Source organism: Lonchura striata, chromosome 7 (assembly GCF_046129695.1).
Source record: "Lonchura striata isolate bLonStr1 chromosome 7, bLonStr1.mat, whole genome shotgun sequence".
NCBI lineage: Eukaryota > Metazoa > Chordata > Aves > Passeriformes > Estrildidae > Lonchura > Lonchura striata.
In genome coordinates this window covers 19139427-19158333 of record NC_134609.1, presented here as the reverse complement: position 1 = coordinate 19158333, position 18907 = coordinate 19139427, and the positions used below count along the sequence as shown (strand labels likewise).

Sequence of the window (18907 nt, the reverse complement as noted above, 5' to 3'; positions counted from 1 at the left end):
TCCCTATGGTGACACTCCAGGGACCCTATGTGCAAGGAATATGGTTCCACTTTACAGGATGCACACCAGGCTAGACTTGCTCTGTCAGAGATCAGCCTTGTTGTGCCACAGAGTCCTGCTAAACACAGGGTCAGAGGGATTAGGCAGGTCACTGCATGCCCTGGATGTGCCCAGGGGAGAGGACATGACAGGAAAGGAGGGTGTGGAGCAGGATAAGGAAAGCTGCAGGGCTCCAAGGAGAACATTGCTCCACATCACTGTCAGCAGGTCTCTGGGTGCTAGGTTATGGACAGCTTCTCGTCAGGCCAATGGATGAAAACACTGACTTTTCAAAAGTGACTTGTTCCTTAACCGTACCTGGGCTGCAGAGAACCTGGAGCACTTGCCCAGTCTCCCCAGCTTCCTCTGCTGTGCTAGAAGCAGGTGCTGGCCTGAGGAGCCAGTTACATCCAGCAAAATCCCCCACAGCCCAGCAGTGTGCTCACATTTGCCCATTGCAACAGGTGTGCTCTGCAGCACTCACACATGGATCCATAGCCCTGGAGAAGGACACAGCAGCCTGCCTGCTCCTCAGACAGCATTTTGGCCAGACACAAGTGCTGGTGGGATGTGCTATGGGCTCCTTGGATAAGGAGGTGGAGGGGAGCAGCTCCCCTGGACAGAGAGCGTGTTTGTGGCTAGGGAAGAGCAGCCCCTGTGAGGCAGGAAGTGATGTGTGGTGAGTGATCACGTTTTAAAGTCCTTTGTGGCAGGGGTGGAAGGAAGGAGAGCAGGATGAGGCTCCATGTGTCAGGCATAGTTCACCCCAATGGCCAGGCACACAGGGCCAAGAAAAGCAGTTCTCTCCTCTGGATCTCCAAGGGAATCTGCCCTGGGCAGGCCTGTGCTCCAGGGACTGAGGTAGAGGCTGGGACAATTACCTCCTGCCAGGCAAACTGTGTACTTCAGAGTTCCCGTGCCATGTCCACACTGCACCTGTGCTGCTGTAAGCACATCCCTGAACTCCATGAGATGATCCTACTGTCTGTCTGTAAGCCAGAAGAGCCACGGGAAGTGACAGTACCCAAAGGGACCCTGGGCTTCCTGAACAGAGAGTACCAAACAGGGCCAGGCAAAGCACCTGTGCAGACCGGCATCCCTTGCATTCCTGGGGAGCCAGGCTGGACAGCAAATCTGTCCAGCAAGGCCAGTTTGGCTCCTTCACATTTTCCAGGTGATTTTCTGTGTGCCAGCTTTGGAGAACAGCGCAAGGCTAGGCACAAGCAGTGACTTGGGCACGGGTGCCCCGCCTCGTTGCCGTGCCAGGAGGCTGCACGGCAGCTCAGGTGCCCATCCCTTCTTTCATACCCGATAGTTTTTCTCATCCCCCCTGTGCCCACCACATGCGCGTGTCACACCAGCCCCACACGAGGTTCGGCTCAATGGAGCACCACGGCAGTGCCGCACCTCAGGCGGAGGGGCCGCTCAGAGCCCGCAGCAGCCCTGGACCGGCGGGCCGGCCGCGCACACGTGCGCGCCGGAGCCGGCGGGGCGGGCCGCGCCGCCGCGGGAAAACGCGCGCCTGCCCCGCCCCCAGGGGGCGCTTCCCGCCAGTCCCGCCCGCGCCGCCCCTCCCACCGCGCCCCGCGGGGCTGGGCCGGCCCTCCTGGCCCCGCCCGCCGCAGCGATGGCGGCGAAGCCCGGGGCTCTGCCCGCCCTCAAGATGGCCGCCCGCGCTGCCGAGGCCGGGCTCTCCCTCCGGCTGGTGCCCGCCTCTCGGCGCGCGGCCAGCGGCAAAAGGGTGCGCTCCCGGCGTGCCGCGCGCGGGCGGGGCGGCGCGGGGGTCGCCGGGAGCTGTAGTGCGGGGCGGGCGGCGGTCACGTGGCGCTCTCGGCAGTGGCCGCGCTGGGAGCAGAGGCGCCAAGATGGCGGCGTGGCGGGGCGGAGCGGTGCCCGCCGCCAGCGGGGCCGGGGCCGGTGGTGCCGCCGCCGCGGCCGCTCCGCGGGGCCTGGCGAGCGGCGGAGCCCTGCGCGAGCCGCCTTTCCGCGCCGGCAGCCCTCTGCAGGTAAGGGGCGGCGGGGCGCTGCGGGCCGCGCCGTGCCGTGACACGTGGAGGCCGGGGCGGCTCCTGCGGCGGCTGCACCACGTGTGCCGGAGCGGGCCCCGCCGCACCGGCGGCGGGCGGGGGTCTCAACATGGGCTGGCGACGCTTCCGCTGGCCCCCGGAGTGGGGTGCCCTTTCTTTGGGTGGGGGAGTGGGATGCCCGAAGCTCTCTCGCCGGCGTGGGATGTTGGCGCCGGGAGATTATGGAGCTAGGGGGGCCGCACCGCGGCCACGGGACCCGGCGAGACGGGTGGCTTGGTGTCCCCTGCGGGAGATGACACCCCGGCCTTGGGTGGGGGGGGACAGGGGATGCCGCTCGGGTCATTCCCCCGCGGTCCCTCCATCCCGGCGCCGCTCTCTGCCACCTGCGGCCGCAGTGAGCTGGGGCTGGTGCGGTTTGGGACACCGACATCCGCCGGTTTCGGTGGCAGGAGCTCTGGTTGCAGAACGTGGTCCGGGCCGGGGGAGGTTCCCCCAGCCGTACAGAGAAATTATCCACGGGAAGCGGGGCTTTATCTCGTAGCAAGAGGTTCCCGCGCCGGGGCAGGTGTGGGGCGCGGTGCTGCCGCTGTCACCGGCCCCGGTGGGCCCCTGGCGGGGCTGGGCTGGGCTGGGTGCGAGTGTGCTGCTGTCTGGACTCACGGGGATCACTGGACTCTGGGGATCACGGGGATGCAGCACCCCAGGAGGGGACGCGGGGGCACCTGTGTTGTGCGTTTGTCGGGATTTTTTTCCGGGAAAAAAAGGCTTCCGCCTCCTGCGTGGCTGAGGGGCTGTGGGGGAGATCCCCCCCCATGCCCCCGACCCCGAGCTGGAGGACGCCAACCCCGTCTCGCCCCTCCCCGACGCGAGCAGAGTGGGCTGCGTATGGAGGAAGAGAGGTGTGTTCCCGCCTGATGTTTTCCGAAAGCACCAGAGGAATCCACGGAGCATCCTCTGGCTGTGCCGCGCTCGCCGGGCGGAGCCCCCCGGCTTCCCGGGCTTACCCCGCGCCCTTGCCGGCAGCTCCGGCGCTGTAAGAGCAGCCTTGGCAGCCAGCCGGGGACCATGGCCGCCCTGTGCTCGGGGCGTAGCCGCAGCACGCCGGGCACACGTGTCAGCAGCGGCCTGCGGGGGCCTCTGTTGTCCCTTCCGGGGACCAGAGCAGCGAGCGCAGCGTACCCTGTGCCGGGTGGGTGCCGGCAGAGCTGCTGGCCTCGCTTAGACTGCGTCCATTGCGAGCAGTTAGCTCCAGTCCCAGAACCCTGGTGCCCAAAGGCCACTCTGGGGCTGTGGGCATCCTCCCTTCTCCCCGGCAGTGCTGGTTGCTTGGGCACAGCGTGGCCAGAGCCGAAGCCTGTCCTTGAACAATCCCGTGACCCTCTTCCCTGCAGCGCTGCCTAAAGCAAACGCAGGGAGCTGTGAAGGAAGGCAGGCGGATTCCCCCGCCCCTCCGGGCTAGGAGTGACAGGGGTCTTTGGCAGGGAGGAGAGCGGGCAGGGACGCTGGAGCAGGCTGGGCTGGTTCGAACCCCCGCCCCGACGCACAAGCGATGCTCAAGTGATGAGGGCTGCAGGAGGTGCCCGTCCCCAGGTGGATCAAAGGGAATCCTGGGGGAATACAGCCCAGGCCGGTGACTCACGGCTGTGAGACTCCTTGTTGCAAGGCGCTGAGTCAAGGGAGTCGAGGAAGGCATGGGAGATTGCCCTCCCTCCCTCCCGGGCTGCGGGCAGGAGCCACAGGAAGAGGCCATTTGAGTGGGAGGGTTTTACTTCCCGCCCTCCTAATGTCCAGCGCTGCTCACAGCTGGAAACCTTTTATTACATGTTTTCTTTGGGGAGAATCGCCCTGTGGCCAGGTGGGCAGGGCTGTGCAGCCCCGGGGTGTCCCTTCGGATCTCTTTGCCATCTACAGGCAGGGGTCATATGCATCCGTCCCTGAGCTGCTGGTGCTCCATCGTGTTGGCTTCTTTGGTGGCCCGGGTACCTCTGCCTGCCGGTCACCGCTGACTCAGGGTTGCACTCTGGGGCTGGGCGTGTGAGCCTGGATGTCCTCCCAGTATCTGTGTGAGGCTTGGTCGGGAATCGCAGCCAGGCTGCGCCTAGAGAGCTGCCAGCAGGCTCTGCGCTGCGCGCTGACCAGCAGCCAGCGCCGGCGAGGGAGGGGGCTGGAGATGCTGAGCAGGAAAACTGCTCTAAAACTGCTCCATAGCCTGATCTGCATGGTGGGGTGGAGTGGAGTGCTGTCCTGGTATCACTGGTGGGCTCCACTTCCAGGCAGAGGGTCCTGGGAGAGGCTGCTCTGGGCTGGCAAGCTGTCTGCTGAGCCCCAAACCCCTGGTCCTTCGGGCTGTCATGTCACAGACTGGGAGAATTTGGGATGGGTAGCTTCAAAGCATTGCTGTGGATGTCCTGGCTTTGATTCCCAGCCTGGTCTTGGGGTGCCTGTGCTCTGGGGTTGCACAGGGCTCCTGGCTGTGCTGTGGCCAGCAGTGCCTGCTTCGTCCTATCAGAGAGGGTCTTTGAAGAACCCCAGGGACCAGGGGTTTGGGTATGTGGCTTTGGTACTGTTGTATTTTAGAAACATCTATTTTGTGAAATGCCTGCTGTCTCTGGTGCAGTTTACTGCTTGCTAGAAGAGGATTTCAAAGTATTAGCAGTTTCTCTTAGGGGCAAGGTACAATTTTTCTGCATGGGCACAGGCTCATGCAAGGTGGGGTACCTACATGATACAGAGGTGAACTGCATTAAATGTGCATCCCCGAAGGCTCGGCTGTATTCTTACAGTACTGGTGCTGCTCCAAGGGCAGGAAGATGGGTTACAGCCTGCTCCCAGCTAGCTTTGGGAGGGAGGTGTACTCTCCCAGGGCTCTGTCCTTGGTGCCCTTATCTTCCCAGCCTCCATTATCTCTCTGCCTAAGCCCATCTACAAACAGGAATTCCCATCCTGTCTCGTGCCGGTGGCATGCCTGCGCTGCTGCTCTGCTCTGTACATCCTGTGGCTCCGCTCAGCTGGGGGCTGCAGCCCCTGCCCTTGCCCAGCACCTGGCTTTTCCTAGCCGTCCTGCAGCATGGCTGTGTGACACCCTGGGGTGCAGTGCAAATACTTTTTTGAAGTTACCCAAGCATCCTTGAAGGTTTATGGGGGATTGGAAAGGATGTGGTGCTGGGATTTTGAAGGAGGAAGAGTAACAAAGCTGGTTTGGTCGTGGATTGCAAGCACAGACCATATCCTCTTGTAGCCTGCAGCAGAGATATTGGGGTAGGGCTCCAGCAGTGGCAGCTGGCTGCACCCCTCTTGCTGACTCCTGCACTTTTGTTATGAGTTTCGTAATGGTTTTGGGCTCATCTGAAGCGCCAACAGCCAGAATTGGAGGAGCGCGTGACAGTCCATGAGATGGCTAGAGCTAGCCTGTCCCCTCCCTGTCCTGCACGACCACTGTGTGGTATTGGGTAGAGCCTGGTGTTTCATCCATTCATCTTTCCCAGTCATGCAGATGCAGAGTGAATCAGGCAGAAATTTTCGGTGTGGAGGCATCCTGAGTAATTGGAAGAGTCTCGGGCTGAAAGCAGCACAGGCCTTTGTGCAGTTGACTCTCCTAAAAGCAAGGGAGAAGGTCCCCTATGCCACCTTCTGATCTGCAGCTGCGTCCCACCTGCTTCCCCTGAGTGTTCAGGGTGCTGGGGGTGCCCAGCCACAGTTTGCAGCAGAGGCTGTCGGGTGCCCATGTGTACTGTGAGGAAATCTGTGCTGGTAAGTGGGGCTGTGCAAAGTGTTTACTGGCTCCCCATGCTCCTCAACAGTGCTTTTCCCTTGAGGCTGATGACCTGAGCTTAACATCGTTGGATGCAGAAACCATCTTAGAAGCTGAAGAGATCCTGGGAACAATGCAGAACTATCTTGACTCTTCTGTGATCTCCATCATTGAGGATCTTTCTCTGAGCGAGGTGGGAGCTCACACACAGATGTGGGGTGTGGAGGTCGGGCTGGCCTTGGCTGTGGCATGGGTGGGGGTGATGGCAGTGTCCTCAATGTCCAGGTCTTAGGGCTGTACCCTCTGAGACCATCCCTACCCTTGCAGCAAGGCAAGACCTGCCTGGATGCACAGAACGAGCTGTCCCTGCTGACTGCCATCACAGAGATCCTGGACAGCACGGATGATGAGACCTTGTCCCCCTTTGATACCATCATGGATGCAGAGCTGTTGACCTCACCTCGTGAGCGGGAGAATCCCTCGGTAAGTTGGGGGGCAGATGCAGCCTGACCCCAGAGCCCATGGGAGGATGCTCAAGCAGGGCTCTGCTAGATCCTCGCATGAGGGTGCCCTGAAGCAGTGGAGCCTGGTCTCCAGTACCCTGAGAAATACTCTCATGACAGTTCCAATGTGAGAGTAGTGCTCTAGAGGCCATGCCTCCCGCTTGAGTCTTTATATAGAGCCAGAGATGTGCCAGAGGCTTTGGGGAGCAGCACGTCCCCAATGGGAGCTGCGTGCGGTGTGGGTGAAACAGGGCTGGTTGCTCTTGGGCTTTGTGGGGTGAAGTGCGTGGGCACTGTGGGGCCAGGGGTGGCCTGTCCCCTCCAGCAGCGCATACCTGCCACTGTCTTATCTTCTGTCCATCTTTCCAGTTTCAGAAGTTTCTCACTTTATCCCGCCCGTTGCTGGAGTGCGAAAGCTCTACCCTGGAACAGCCTAAGGCTCTCAGGCCTCTCAGCAGCAGCAGCAGTGTCTCTGTGGTTGGGAAGGTGAGCAGCTGAGCAGGGGAAGCTGAAGCAGCAGTGTTGGGGTAGTGCTGGGATAACTGCCTCTGCTGCAGCCCCCAGCCCCAGCCTTCCCTCTTGGCACAGGCATCCTTTCCCTGAGACGATGCTTTTGCAAGGCACCAGTGGCAGTGGGAGCAGGGTCTGCCTCACATGGTGGGTGCCAGGGACTGGGGATGCTCCCATAGGAGTGTCAGATTTCCAGCTCTGTTGTGTTTTACTGGGCAGGTCAAACGTGTCCCAGCTTTTTGTCAGCCGTGGGGCTATGCTGTAGTGTTGCAGCAGACCCAGTTGGCTGTCCTGGGGGAGTGCTGCTACAAGCCCAGGAACTGATGTTTGCTATGGTCCCCCTTCCCAGACTGACACAGATGTGGCCTGGGAGCGTGCTACTCATGGCCTTGAGGACCCAGTGCTGCCAAAGAAGCAAGTCTGCAGTACCCCGAGAGTGGAGAAGAAGGTGGGCTGGCACCGAGCCCGAGAGCAGCCCCTGCCACAGCGCAGTGATGGGGAGGAAGAAGAGGAAGAGCCTGCCTTGGGCCTGGAGCTAGACAGCAGCAGGGAAGCTGTGGATTTCCATGTGAGCAAGGCAGGAGCGGCGCTGGAGGAGCATGAAGACCCCTGCATCATCAACACAGGTGACGTATCCCTGAGTGAGCTGGTGAAGTCCATGCACCCCTACTGCCTGCCCACCTTCACTGTGTGCCTGGACCCTGACACGGAGCCTGTGGCCAAGGAACTTCTGAGCAGTCCTGTCTTGCTGGAAATTGTGCCTGGAGAGGGAGAGAGTGTGGAGATCCCTGTGGTTCTGCAGCGCTTGACTCCCAGCTCCCCTGACCTGGAGTCCCAGGTCCTGGGAGTAGAGGAGGCTACCAAGGAGTCAATCCCAGAAGATCGAGGGGAGCTGTCAGGAGCTCCAACGCAGGAAAATGGGGTGGAAGAGGAGAAAGAGGAAAAATTGCCTGGGAAGGAGCCTTCATGCACTACTCCAGAGGCCACCTCCCCACTGGAGTCAGTGGCACCTGGAGCCTCAGGTCCCAACAGCAGCTCCTGGCACAGCACAGAAGCCCCAGCAGGTGGAAAACGTGAATGCTCTGAGAAGGGTCGGGGCCGTGAGAGAGCAAGGAAGAGTCGGAAAAAGAAAGCAGAGGAGGACCAGAGCAAGCAGACCAGGCCTGGCAGGGACTCTGTAGCCCACCGTCTCCGTTCTGCTGGCTCTGGACAGCCCCATGTCCAGCCAGCCGTCAGCCGGCAACGGGCAGAGTGTCCCTCTGTTCAGGTGTCAGACTTCCTGGCACAGCAACTGGAACGAGCCCGGAAGGAGGGGCAGATGGAGCTGCATGCTGAGCGGGCACCACAGCCCCGGGGCAGGCCTCAGAGCACAGCAGGGGCCTTCCTGCCCAAGAAGGTAAAGCAGGAGCTGCAGAAGGAGCCAGCACCAGAAACCGTGAATGTGGCCCTGGAGAAGACCGCACCAAGTGTGAAGGGGCAGCCAGCAGCTGCACATCCCAGCCTGACAGACCATGCTGAGGGTGAGGGAGATGCGCAGCCATTTGCCGGACAGAGCAGTGGGGTCTTGGAGGCTGCCTCTCAGCTCCCAGAGCAAGGTGTTGGGCTGAAGCCTGCCCAGAGCCTGCCAGCAGCAGAGCCAAGTGAGGGCCTGCCTAAGGAAGCCAAACCCAAGGCCTTGAGCCTGCGTGAGTACCGCATCCGCATGCTGCACCGTCAGCCCAGCACGAGTGGCAGCCAGGAAGGCAAGAAGCAAGTGGCCAGCAAGTGGCCCAGTGTCCCTGAGCCTCCAACAGAGCTGGCAGAGATCCCCTGCCTGGTGTCACCCATGCGCTCCACCACTGAGGCAGACGATGCTCAGAAGGGACCAGACAAACCCACCAGCCCTGCTGCTGTCCCTTCTCATGCCAGCAAAGCTTCCGCTGCTCTGACTTCAGCCCCAGCACCTGCCACCCCTCCACCACCCCCATCAACACCAATGCCTTTCGTCACACCAAATGTGCCCTCAGCTGCTGGGGTGGCCCCCACTGGGATGCTGCCAGCCTCTGCCGGTGCTTATGCCCTTTACCCACCAGTGCCTTCCTGGCCCTGCTTCAGTCCACAGACCATGGGTTTGCCCCCACCACCCAGCACCAGCTCCTCCAGTACTTTTCACGTGATGCCTGGCCTCCCACCTCCAGCCATGGCCTGGCCCCCTCCACCTTTGCCACCCCCGCCTCCATTCGGCCCCTATGGCCCAGTTGGGTGGGCACCACCATCCTACTGGCCTGGAATCCCCATGCCGCCTCCGGTGCCTTCCCTTGCATACAGGGACCCCGGAGCAGCAGTGCAGGCTGCCACTGCCTTCCCAGCTGGCAGCCACCCTGGCACAGCCCCTCTGCATGGGCAGTCTCCTGCTGCCCCTATGCTCAGCTGTGCGGAGCCACCAGCCTTCCCTGCGCAGTCACCTGCTGCCCCGACCAGCGAGATGGGGCCTGCAGGTGGCCCGGCCAGGCCGGCGGCTGGCAGGGTGTCAGATCCCAGGAGGCAGGCACGGATGGCAGGAGAGAGCTCCCTCCCCAAGACCCCTCTGGCCCCAGCCCAGCCCCTGCCAGCCCCCTCAGCTGCCACTCCCCAGCCCAGCAGGGTCCCTCCTGCAGTGCCAGTCCCCCAGGCTGTCCCCACCCAGCCTCTGGAGGAGTCCCAAGCTGCAACTCCCAACCAGCTCCCAAAGGCTCCCCCAGCTGCCATCTGCTGCCCAGCAGAGGTATTTCCTGCCCCTGTTGGGGAGTCACCTGGCACCCACCCCATGGAGAAGACTGTTGAGCCAGGGAAGGAGGCAGAAGACAAAGCCCTGTTGGAGCCCAAGGCAGCTGCTGGGCAGGAGTTGCCTGGCCAAAAAGCCACCTCCCAGGCTGTGGCACCACCACGGAAAGCAGGTCGAGAAAGCAGCCTTCCCACCAAGGCACCCACTGTGCGACCATGGAGGCACCAGCCACTCCTAAGCCCGGCCCAGCCCAGAGACAGCAGCAAGGACATTGTGCAAGCCTTCATCAGCGAGATCGGTGAGTGGGAGGGCTGCAGGATGCTGGGTTGAGTGTCAGCAGCCAGCAAGGCTGCGGTGCTGCCGGCAACCTGAGTAGCAAGACTGGTTCCTGGCACTTCTGGGGGTGAGGGTGGCAAAGCCATGCCCACAGGCTTGCAGTCTCTTTCCAGTACTCTGCTAGGATGTTGCCTACAATGGATGGTCTGGCCTGACTGTCCTGAAACTACTCCCATCTGGGACTGCAGAGCTGGTTGCTCCTATCTTTGTGGGAGATGCATATCTGCTGCAGGCTTTGCTACTGCTTTTCCTCCCCAGTGCTTGCCTTACCATCCAGGGAGGTTGATGCAGGGGGAGAATGGGTTTGGGGTGCATCACTGCAGTGCTGGGGGAATTCTAGCTGATCTGACTTGCTGTGCTTTCTCTCTGGCTCAGGGATTGAAGCCACCGACCTGTCCAGCCTGCTGGAGCAGTTTGAGAAGTCTGAAGGTGCGGATCTGGCATGCAGTCCCCACAGGGCTCCCTCCATGCCATGCTGGCCTCCCTGAGCTGTCCATGCTCCTTGTGTCAGGGTGGTAGTGGGAGGCTTGTGATGCTACTGCCTGTGGGCTCATGTTACCCTGCCCGGGTCTTTTGTCCTGTGGCTGTTTTCTGCCTCCATATCCTTGGCCTGTGGAAACACCTGGGGTCCCTATGGCAACCAAAAGGGTGGTGAAGATCTGTAAAGGAAAAAGGATGTGCAGCTCTTTTCTTCAGGGAGCTGGGTTTCAGGTGCTGTGCTCTTCTGAGCTGTTCCTGGGGTTCTTTGTTGACCCTGTTCTTCAGCCCCACTTGTTGCCACTCTCACCTACCTGTTGTCTTTTCAGCCAAGAAGGAGGAAACTCCTGTACAGCCCCCTGAGGAAAGGCAGCTGACAGGGAGCTCTGGGTGAGTATCAAAACTTTGGCAGTTGGTGCCCAGCCTGGAGCCTAGCAGAGCAAAGGCACAGGGCAGCTTTCAGTCCTGGCAGGATTTGAAGTTGCTGGGGCTGTGTCCATTGCCCCAGGAGGGGCTGGGCTTGTCACTGGACTGGGACAGAGCTGGCACTTAGGGAGAAAACTTGAGACAAGCAGTGATGGGCATGACCAGGCTGTGCAAGTTTTATGCTTGCAGCTCTCTGGCATCCTCAATCTTCATGAACTGGCCAGTGGGGCAGACTGAGTGGGTGCCTCACGAGTGGGGAATGGGGCTGGGCTTTTCCTGCTGTGTTTAACAAAGCTCTTTTCCCATTCTCAGGCCTGAGACTCAGCAGGATGCACCAACCCAACAGGACAGGAAGCCCCCAGATGGCCTGCAGGCCTCTGAGCTGGCCAATGTGGCAGGTAACAAATAATTGGGGCGACGGAGGGTAGTCTGCCATGTCATGGCAGGGCTGTTGTGTGTCTGGGGGGACACCTTGGGAGTGAGGGGGGCTGGGATATGAGGGAGCCCCAGCTGCCTGGGTTGCAGTGAAGGGCTGCTCTTGTAAGTGTTCTGGTGCTCTTCAGGCCTCACGCCCCCAGCAACACCTCCTCACCAGCTCTGGAAGCCTTTGCCTGTTGTCTCACTGCTGGCCAAGACCAAGTCACCCGGGTCCATGCCCCAGGAAGGGCCCCAGAAGACAGCCAAGCTGATGAAAGCCAAGCCACTGCCCCCAAACAAGATCCAGGTGAAGAGCATGGTGCCAGCCCCTGCCAACACAGCCCCCAGCCACGTCTGCTCGGGAGACCATGACTACTGCATCCTGGGTGCACCACGGCCTGAGAGCAGCAATATCCCTGCCACGCAGCCCCCTGCCGAAGGTGGCTCCCGCTGGAATGTCAAACACCACCGGGACATCACTATCAAACCCATCACCTCCTTAACCAAACGGACGCTGGACCAACCTGAGCCCACCCCACCAGCCCCTAACACCACCACGAAGCACAGCCCAGAGCCCCTGGGGATGGCCTGCCTAGCTCCCCTGGATTATCGGACTACCATCCCCAACAAGGCCACCACTGAGTGTAGCAGTCCCCCCACCTCAGTGCTCCTGTCTCCAGCTGCATCCCCCTGCCGGGACCAGGAGGTGCAGACTCCCAGTGCCCAGCCCAGCCATGCTGCTGCCAAGAGGTCCCTACGCTGCTACCGGAGACCCCAGGACTCGCCCAGCCCCTCAGCTGACAGCTGGAGGGCTGGCCGGAGCCGTGCCAGCCGTTCTTTCAGCTCCAGCTCGGATGGAGCTAGTGAGTCCTCATCTTCATCCTCGTCCTCCCGATCCCGGTCACGGTCTCTCTCCCCACCTCCCAAGCGGTGGCGAAGGTAAGCAGTGAATTGTTGCTTGCTCTTGGGGCAGTGTCTTGGTTTGAAAAGATGGGTGTCTGCTAAGGAAAGCAGGAGCCTCTTTTGAAATGGAAAATGTAAACCCCCTCCCTCCAAATTATTATAAGTTTGAAATTAAGGGGCTCTCAGGCAAAGATACGGGAATAGGAATAACAGTTCTTTCCTAGGAAAATTAAAACAAAAATGCAGTAAAAGACTGACAGAGCCCGAATGTAACCTGACACCGTGTTGGTCAGGATGTTGGGAGCAATCAAATTAAACAGTGGCTGCAGCCCTCCTGGAGTGACAGGTGTGGTTCTGTTGAAGCAGTGATCGTGTAGAAGGGTGTATTTTTCCTCTGAAGGGCCAGTGATGGTGTAGATGGGCCTGGTCTTCCTCTGGGAATCCAGTGGAAAAGGGCTCCCCTGGGTTTCCAAATACCAGATTTTTCTTTAGGTTGGAATGCTTGGCCCCTCCCCCTGGGTGGAGCATCTCACAATGGGATGACGTAATTTTAGGCAGTGAGAGTCAATGGCCCATTAGCTGAAGCTATTTCCCTGGATGGAGGGATGAGTCATGGAAGAGATAAAGAAAACTGCCCCACTTAGTTTTAACAGAGGATATGCCCCATACCCCCCCACTCCCCCCACCCCCAGAATTATGAAAGCAGGGTCATGGAAGAGATAAAGAACACTGCTCTACCTGGTTTCAACAGGTGGTGATAGAATACATACTTCTGGTAACGTCTTTCATTGCAACCTAAGACAGGCAGTTGTCCAGTGGCCGGTCTTCTGCAAGAGCCTAGACACATCTTTATGGTCCTACTAGACGGCTGGATTTGATGCTTTTGGCCTTGTGTTCCTTCTGAAGAGATGTTTGTCTCACAGAGGATGGGGGAGCTGCAGCAACACCCTACCCATCCCATTTCTTGCTGAAGCCCATATCTGGCCCATATGCCTACAAAACCACTGCTGAGCCAGACTTTCTTATTCCTTCTGGAACACCCAGACCATGTTACAAGTCCTTGGCTGCATATTTGCTTTTGGATGCTTTTTCTGGAGTATTATGGCAGGTGTTCATATTTGTGCTGTGGAGCTGCTGCAGCCCTTGGTACAGAAATGAGAGGAGCCACAGTGGAGCTCTCCAGGGAGCTGCTAGAGGCAAACAGGGAAAAACCTGTCTGGCTTGGCTGCCTTGGGGGCTCCATGTTCTCCTTATACAGTTACTGTGTAGGAAAGTGGGACACCTTGGACTCTGTGGGATGCATTTCTTTTGGAGTCCTTGTGCATCTGAATGATGTGCAGCCTGTCCCAGCTGGGCTGGGAGGCACTGGAGCTGGTGAAGGATTTCTCTTTCTGCTGTTCTCCCAGTGTTCAGCCGGTTCTGGAGATGTCCCTGGGCATGAGGGGCCTGTCCAACCAAGACCCTTTCATTGATGGCCAGTAAATGCAGAGGCTGGAGTTTGAAAGGGGAGGTATAAAAGTGCCATGTTCCATGGATGTGTAGCTTGGGGATTGTCAAGCAACATGTCTTGCTTGGCTTTCCAGCAAATCAGCTGGCCTTGTGCTGGAAAATGTCCCCATGTACTGTGCCACCCTGATTTGCTGTCCTCCAGGAGAATATGTGGCAGAGCCAGGCAGCATGCCCTGCCAGGCCTGGGTTTGCCCATGGCAGGCACCACCTATGGGCCAGCATGTTTGGAGAGGGAGTGTGCTCCTGGCTGGAGGCAGCACATCTTAATCCCAGACGTGTTTCAATCCTGCTGTCTTCAAGCTTTCCCTGGTCCTGCTGTAGAAGCCCTTGCAGTTGAGCACGACATGGATATAGTGTTGTCCTGTGCATTGTGTGGGGCTCAGCACAGAAATCCCAGCCATTTCTGGGCCCTCCCAGGCAAAGCCCTGTGCTTCACAGTTCCTCCATGATTATTTCTTGCTCTTCAGAAGTTGTGCCTCCTGTGAGCTTGCTCCCTTTTCTCTGTGGCATTGGGAGCCAAATGGAGCAACATTTCTGTAGTGTTGTTTCTGCCCTGGCAATTTTGGGCAGAGGCTTCCCTATCCTGGGGATAGGTCCTGTCTGAGTGGGATACTGGATACTATGGGGATGATGGATACCTTTTTCTACTTTGGAGCCTCATGATGCTGGACAGAGGAAGGGCTCAGCTGTATCTCTCCTTCCCCCAGGTACCGCTCAAGATGTTCCCACAGGTCCTCCTCTCGCTCCAGCTGTGGGTCATGTGGCAGGTCCCGAGACAGGTCTTCATCATCAACATCCTCCTACTCATCCAGGTCAACATCCCGCAGCCAGTCCCGTTCCCCCTCACCCCGCAGGAGGAGTAACAGGTGGAGAAGGTGAGCATGGCCATCTTGCAGGAGTGTGAGCTCTCCAACCCATCTCCCAGCCTCCTGTGGAGGAGGGATGGACCCACTCCTTCAAGATCTCCCTTGTGTTTGGGATCACTCTTCTGACATCCCCATGATTCCATAGCTCATGTGTCTGGTTTCTGCCCTGACAGATACAGTTATGAATCACAGGACCACTACCAAAGGCAGAGGATCCTCCAGAAGGAACGTGCAATAGTGAGTGATGTAGGGCTGGGAGTCTGGGACTGGAAATTTGGGGGTCCATAGCCCCTCTGTCACTTCAAAAAGCTACAGCGGTTCAGCCTTGCCAGCAGCATTGCTGGGAGGCCCTGGCCAGGGCACAGTGTGGTGGGAGGCCATGCAGGGAAGGGTGTTCTGTGTGAATGGTCCTGCTCATGGATGGGGCATCCCTGCCCGTAGGAGGAGCGGCGAGTTGTGTTTATTGGCAAGATCCCCAGCAGGATGACACGGTCAGAGCTGCGGCACCGCTTCTCTGTGTTTGGGGACATTGAGGAGTGTACCCTGCATTTCCGCTCCGAGGGGTAAGAGCTGTGGGAAGATGGGTCAGTCCCTTCTCAGGGATGACTCCTCTTGGCCCTTTTCCCATTATTCAAGGAGATGTTGCAGACCAAGGGGGACAAACATAACTTTCTGCTGATCTCCTCCAATGTCAGGGATAACTATGGCTTCGTCACCTACCGGTATGCTGAGGAGGCCTTTGCCGCCATCGAGAGTGGGCACAAGCTGCGGCGCCCAGATGAGCAGCCCTTCGACCTGTGCTTTGGTGGCCGCCGGCAGTTCTGCAGGAGGAACTATGCTGACTTGGGTGAGTTGCACAACTTCCAAGTTGGGGGTTGGCCTTCCCGGGTCCTTCTCTTCTTTCCAGAGGCGCAGAAGTCCCCATCCTTGGGGTCAGTCAGGGTTGGCAGCAGAGCCGTATCCAGGAACTGTCCTGCCCTGAAGGATTGAATGGGGGCTCCCTGTCTGTCCAGCACTGTTGTTGGAGGCTGGCCCAACTCTGGGTCTAGAGACTGGCAGGTGAAACAAGTGTGCTGTGGCAATGGCCAGAACTATGCCAGTGTTTCCTTGGGCTCAAGACAGGCTCTTCCCATCTCTTCCAGATTCAAACCGTGAGGATTTTGACCCAGCTCCTGTCAAGAGCAAGTTTGACTCCCTGGACTTTGACACTCTGCTGCGGCAGGCACAGCGCAGCCTGCGGAGGTAGCGGCAGGCAAGGCGGAGCACCCGCCCCCACTTTTATACTCAAATACAAAAGGCAAAAAAAGTATGGAGAGAGAGATGAGATTTTTAATAAAATGAAAAAGGAAAAAAATTTGTTTTATAACCAATATTTAAGGAGGATGGGTCATTGGCCTTCAATTGGAGCAGTCCAGGCAAGTGGCAGCCTGGGCTTGCCCCAAACATATAATAAATACGGATGCTCAAACAGCAGCACTGCCTTGTTTTCTCCTTTGTGTGGGCTATTCCCAGGTGTGTGCTCAGCCTGTGTCCCCCTCAAGACCCCAGGGACTCTGCCTGTGGTACGGCCTCGTGAAATGTTGCACAGGTCATGGACAGGGCACAGGAGTGGGATGTCTGGGGAGAGTGGGGCAGGACTGAAGTCACCAAGTGTGTGACTGTCACTGTGGCAGCCTGCAGTGGGGCCTGGCACGGGGTGAATGGCTCTCTGAGGCTCTGACAGTCTCTTGGGCTCTGCAGGACTTGGCGCCCCGAGGCTCCCAGCCATTTTGGGGCCGCCTGCAGCACCTGCAATGGCCACGGGGGGGCAGTGCAAGATCCCCCAGCGCCGCTCCCGGCAGTGGGCTGGGAACGAGCTCGGGCAGGGCTCTGCTCGCTCCGAGCCCACTGCCCTGTGTGCCTGTCCCTTTCGAGCCTGCTCCTTGGTATTGCTCCGGCTCGCCAGAAAGAGAGGGGGGACATCTCATCTCTGGGTTTTCCCCGAGGGAGAGGTGTTTTTGTGACTGCAGAGAGATTACAGCTGTCTGCAGTGGTGTGCTTGGCAGGAGAGGATGGCCAGTGGCAGGGAGGGATAGACGATGCCTGTCTAGGCCCTCTCAGTGCATTGCAGCTCATGGAGGAGAGGAGCGTTCACAGACAGCCCCCAAGGGAGCATGCTTGGGCCTGCTGCCAAGCATGTTTCCTGCTCCCTGCTCTTGTGCTGGCAGTCAGAGAAAAGCCCTGCCTTCCATTGCTCCTGGGCTGGCAAAAGCCTGGGGGTCCTTTGCAGGTGGGGCTGGTCCTTTGCAGGTGGCAGTGCTGACTGGAAAACTCTGAGATGGCATCAACTACCCAGGCTTCAAGACTGGGACAGACTTGGGGTGGGGTCCAGTGGCACCTATTTGAGCTCTCTCTTAGCACAGCCTGGGTTAGGGAAGCCTTCAGCTGCCCAACTGGGCAGTGCAGAGCCGGGAGAGTGTGGAGAGAAGTGATGGGCAGGGGATTGACCCCCATGCCATTCCCAGGATTTTTCATGGTGTTTGGGGTGGGAGGGGGCTGGTCAAAGTCCCTTGAGATCCCTCACTTGGTGGAGGCAGCATCCAATCCAATAGTGTGAAAGAATGGATGGGAATAGAGGCAATAAACCCAGGGTGGGGGGTTTAGTCAAGTTGATGCTGATGTTGCCACTTGGATCGTGTTCAAGGCTCTGAGCTCTTTGTGGCTGTGCCTGGGTGTTACGATCTCGCACTGTGGCTGGAGCCCACCTCTTCCCTCGCTGCCCCTGTAGATGGAGTGAGGTCTCCTGTTCCTGCCTGCACAGTGGTGACTTGTACTGCTGCACTGCTCAGCCCTGGGGCACCTCTGCAGTACCCTGGGATGTGGGGTACAGTAAGGCTGCCTGCAGGTGGGCCCTGAGTGAGCTTCCACCCTGTCCTCTCCTGCCTGGCCCTGGACTTTACACAAGGGAGGGTCCAAGGAGGCAGCTGCAGGCAAGGGTGTGAGTGGGATAGAGGGAAGCAGGCAGGGGGCTGTTAATCAGTAATGCAGCTCTTCCTGGGATATCAAAGGAGGGAGTGACAGCCAGGGCCCAGTGGGGTCTTGTGGGGAGGCTGTGTGTCCCTTTCTGTGAATTCGTGCAAAGCCCTGTGGCTGCAGCACACCTGCAGCCCCTCTCCTGGCCAGAGCTGCTGGGCCAATGATGGTGCTGACCAGCATCTCCCTGGTCTCAGAGCTGCCACACCAGTGGCAGATGTGTATCCAAGAGTTACGGGGAGAGCATCTGTTAAACCAGCTGTGAAAACACTTCCAGTTGTTGGGTGATTAAGGCCTAAGGAAGGACTTGTATGCCTTGGAGCTGGGCTTGTTTCTACAAATACTTTAGGTGATCTAAAAGTTTCTTTACTCAAAACTGCGGTGGAGCTGAAGAGGCAGGCAGGAGCAGGTAGTGTTATAGGCAAAGAGGAGCTGGGCATGGGGGATGTCTGCTGTCAGCAGCCCCAGAAACCCCTGGGCATTTCCTATTCCATAGAGAGTGTGCATTTGGGTATTTTGTGAGCACGGCATCACCCCAAATATGTGTGCTGCTAACTGTTGCGTGAACAAGGCTGTGTCCTTGTGTTCCTACAGCTGGGCTGCACATGGTCCCCTCTCTTCCCACTGCTTCTGTGGGTGAGGAAAGGCAAGGGGTATGAAAGTGTTTGTGTTGCCAAAAGAATTAACACCCTGCTGTTGTGCCCTATAAATCTTCTGAGTGTTAGAGGTTGGCTTTATTCCCCTGTGTTACAGGGTTAATGGTTTCCGTTAGCAATAACTTGTCCCTGTGTTCTTGGTTACTGATTTAAGGTTTGTTGGAGGGTGTGAGAGTTGCAGAAAGGTGTTTTCCTGCTGTCCAGCCAGTGGCAAAGGCACTGTTGAAAAGAGGAGGCAGGAGCGTGGAAAGCAGTGCACAGCCAGCTCTCTGGAAGCATGGGTGCTGGTGGAAGCTGTCTGGAAAGAACTGGGGACAGTGGCAAGGAGCAGCACTTGGAGCATATGCTTTTCCCTAGCAGGCAAGCCAGAGGTGAGGAGCAAAGGTGAGGCTTTGTATAAACCCCAGTTCTCTTGGAAACAAATCTGCTTTGCTATAGTACAGCCAACCTTCCTTCCACAAGCAGCAGCACCCTTTGCTGCCTGTTTGAGTGGCTCTAGCCCAAGGTACAGCAGCCCATGGCTGGGAACCACACAGAGGGTGTTCTTCTGAGAGGTCACTAAGCAGAGCTGGGAGTTTCCCTCTGTTTCTCTTCAAAGCCCTCTCAGCCTTTCTCTTTCTGTTCCTGCTACAGACTCCAATCTCCAGCAGTTGTCACTTCCTGCACCAGGTCCTGTTTATCTACAGTCTTCTTCTGGAACAAATCTCTAACAGATTGATGCTTCTCCCTTTC

The 18907-nt window shown here is 58.5% G+C and overlaps 1 protein-coding gene across 1 annotated transcript; it reads left to right on the top strand.

Annotated features, from left to right (window-relative positions):
* Nucleotides 1-1904: 1904 nt before the first annotated feature.
* On the top strand, nucleotides 1905-15980 carry PPRC1 (PPARG related coactivator 1). Its single transcript, XM_021536387.3, has 14 exons — nucleotides 1905-2045; nucleotides 5867-6010; nucleotides 6145-6300; nucleotides 6690-6806; nucleotides 7180-9871; nucleotides 10285-10338; nucleotides 10716-10776; nucleotides 11125-11210; nucleotides 11376-12168; nucleotides 14349-14516; nucleotides 14681-14744; nucleotides 14949-15070; nucleotides 15203-15354; nucleotides 15650-15980. The coding sequence occupies exons 1-14, from the start codon at nucleotides 1905-1907 to the stop codon at nucleotides 15751-15753; spliced, it is 4854 nt and encodes a 1617-aa protein (XP_021392062.2). The 3' UTR covers nucleotides 15754-15980.
* The last annotated feature ends 2927 nt before the right edge of the window (nucleotides 15981-18907 follow it).

Coding starts and splice junctions, on each gene's coding strand:
- PPRC1 (XM_021536387.3), top strand. CDS start 1,905: ATGGCGGCGTGGCGGGGCGGAGCGGTGCCCGCCGCCAGCGGGGCCGGG. Junction 2,046..5,866: donor GCGCCGGCAGCCCTCTGCAG/GTAAGGGGCGGC, acceptor GCTCCTCAACAG/TGCTTTTCCCTTGAGGCTGA. Junction 11,211..11,375: donor TGAGCTGGCCAATGTGGCAG/GTAACAAATAAT, acceptor GGTGCTCTTCAG/GCCTCACGCCCCCAGCAACA.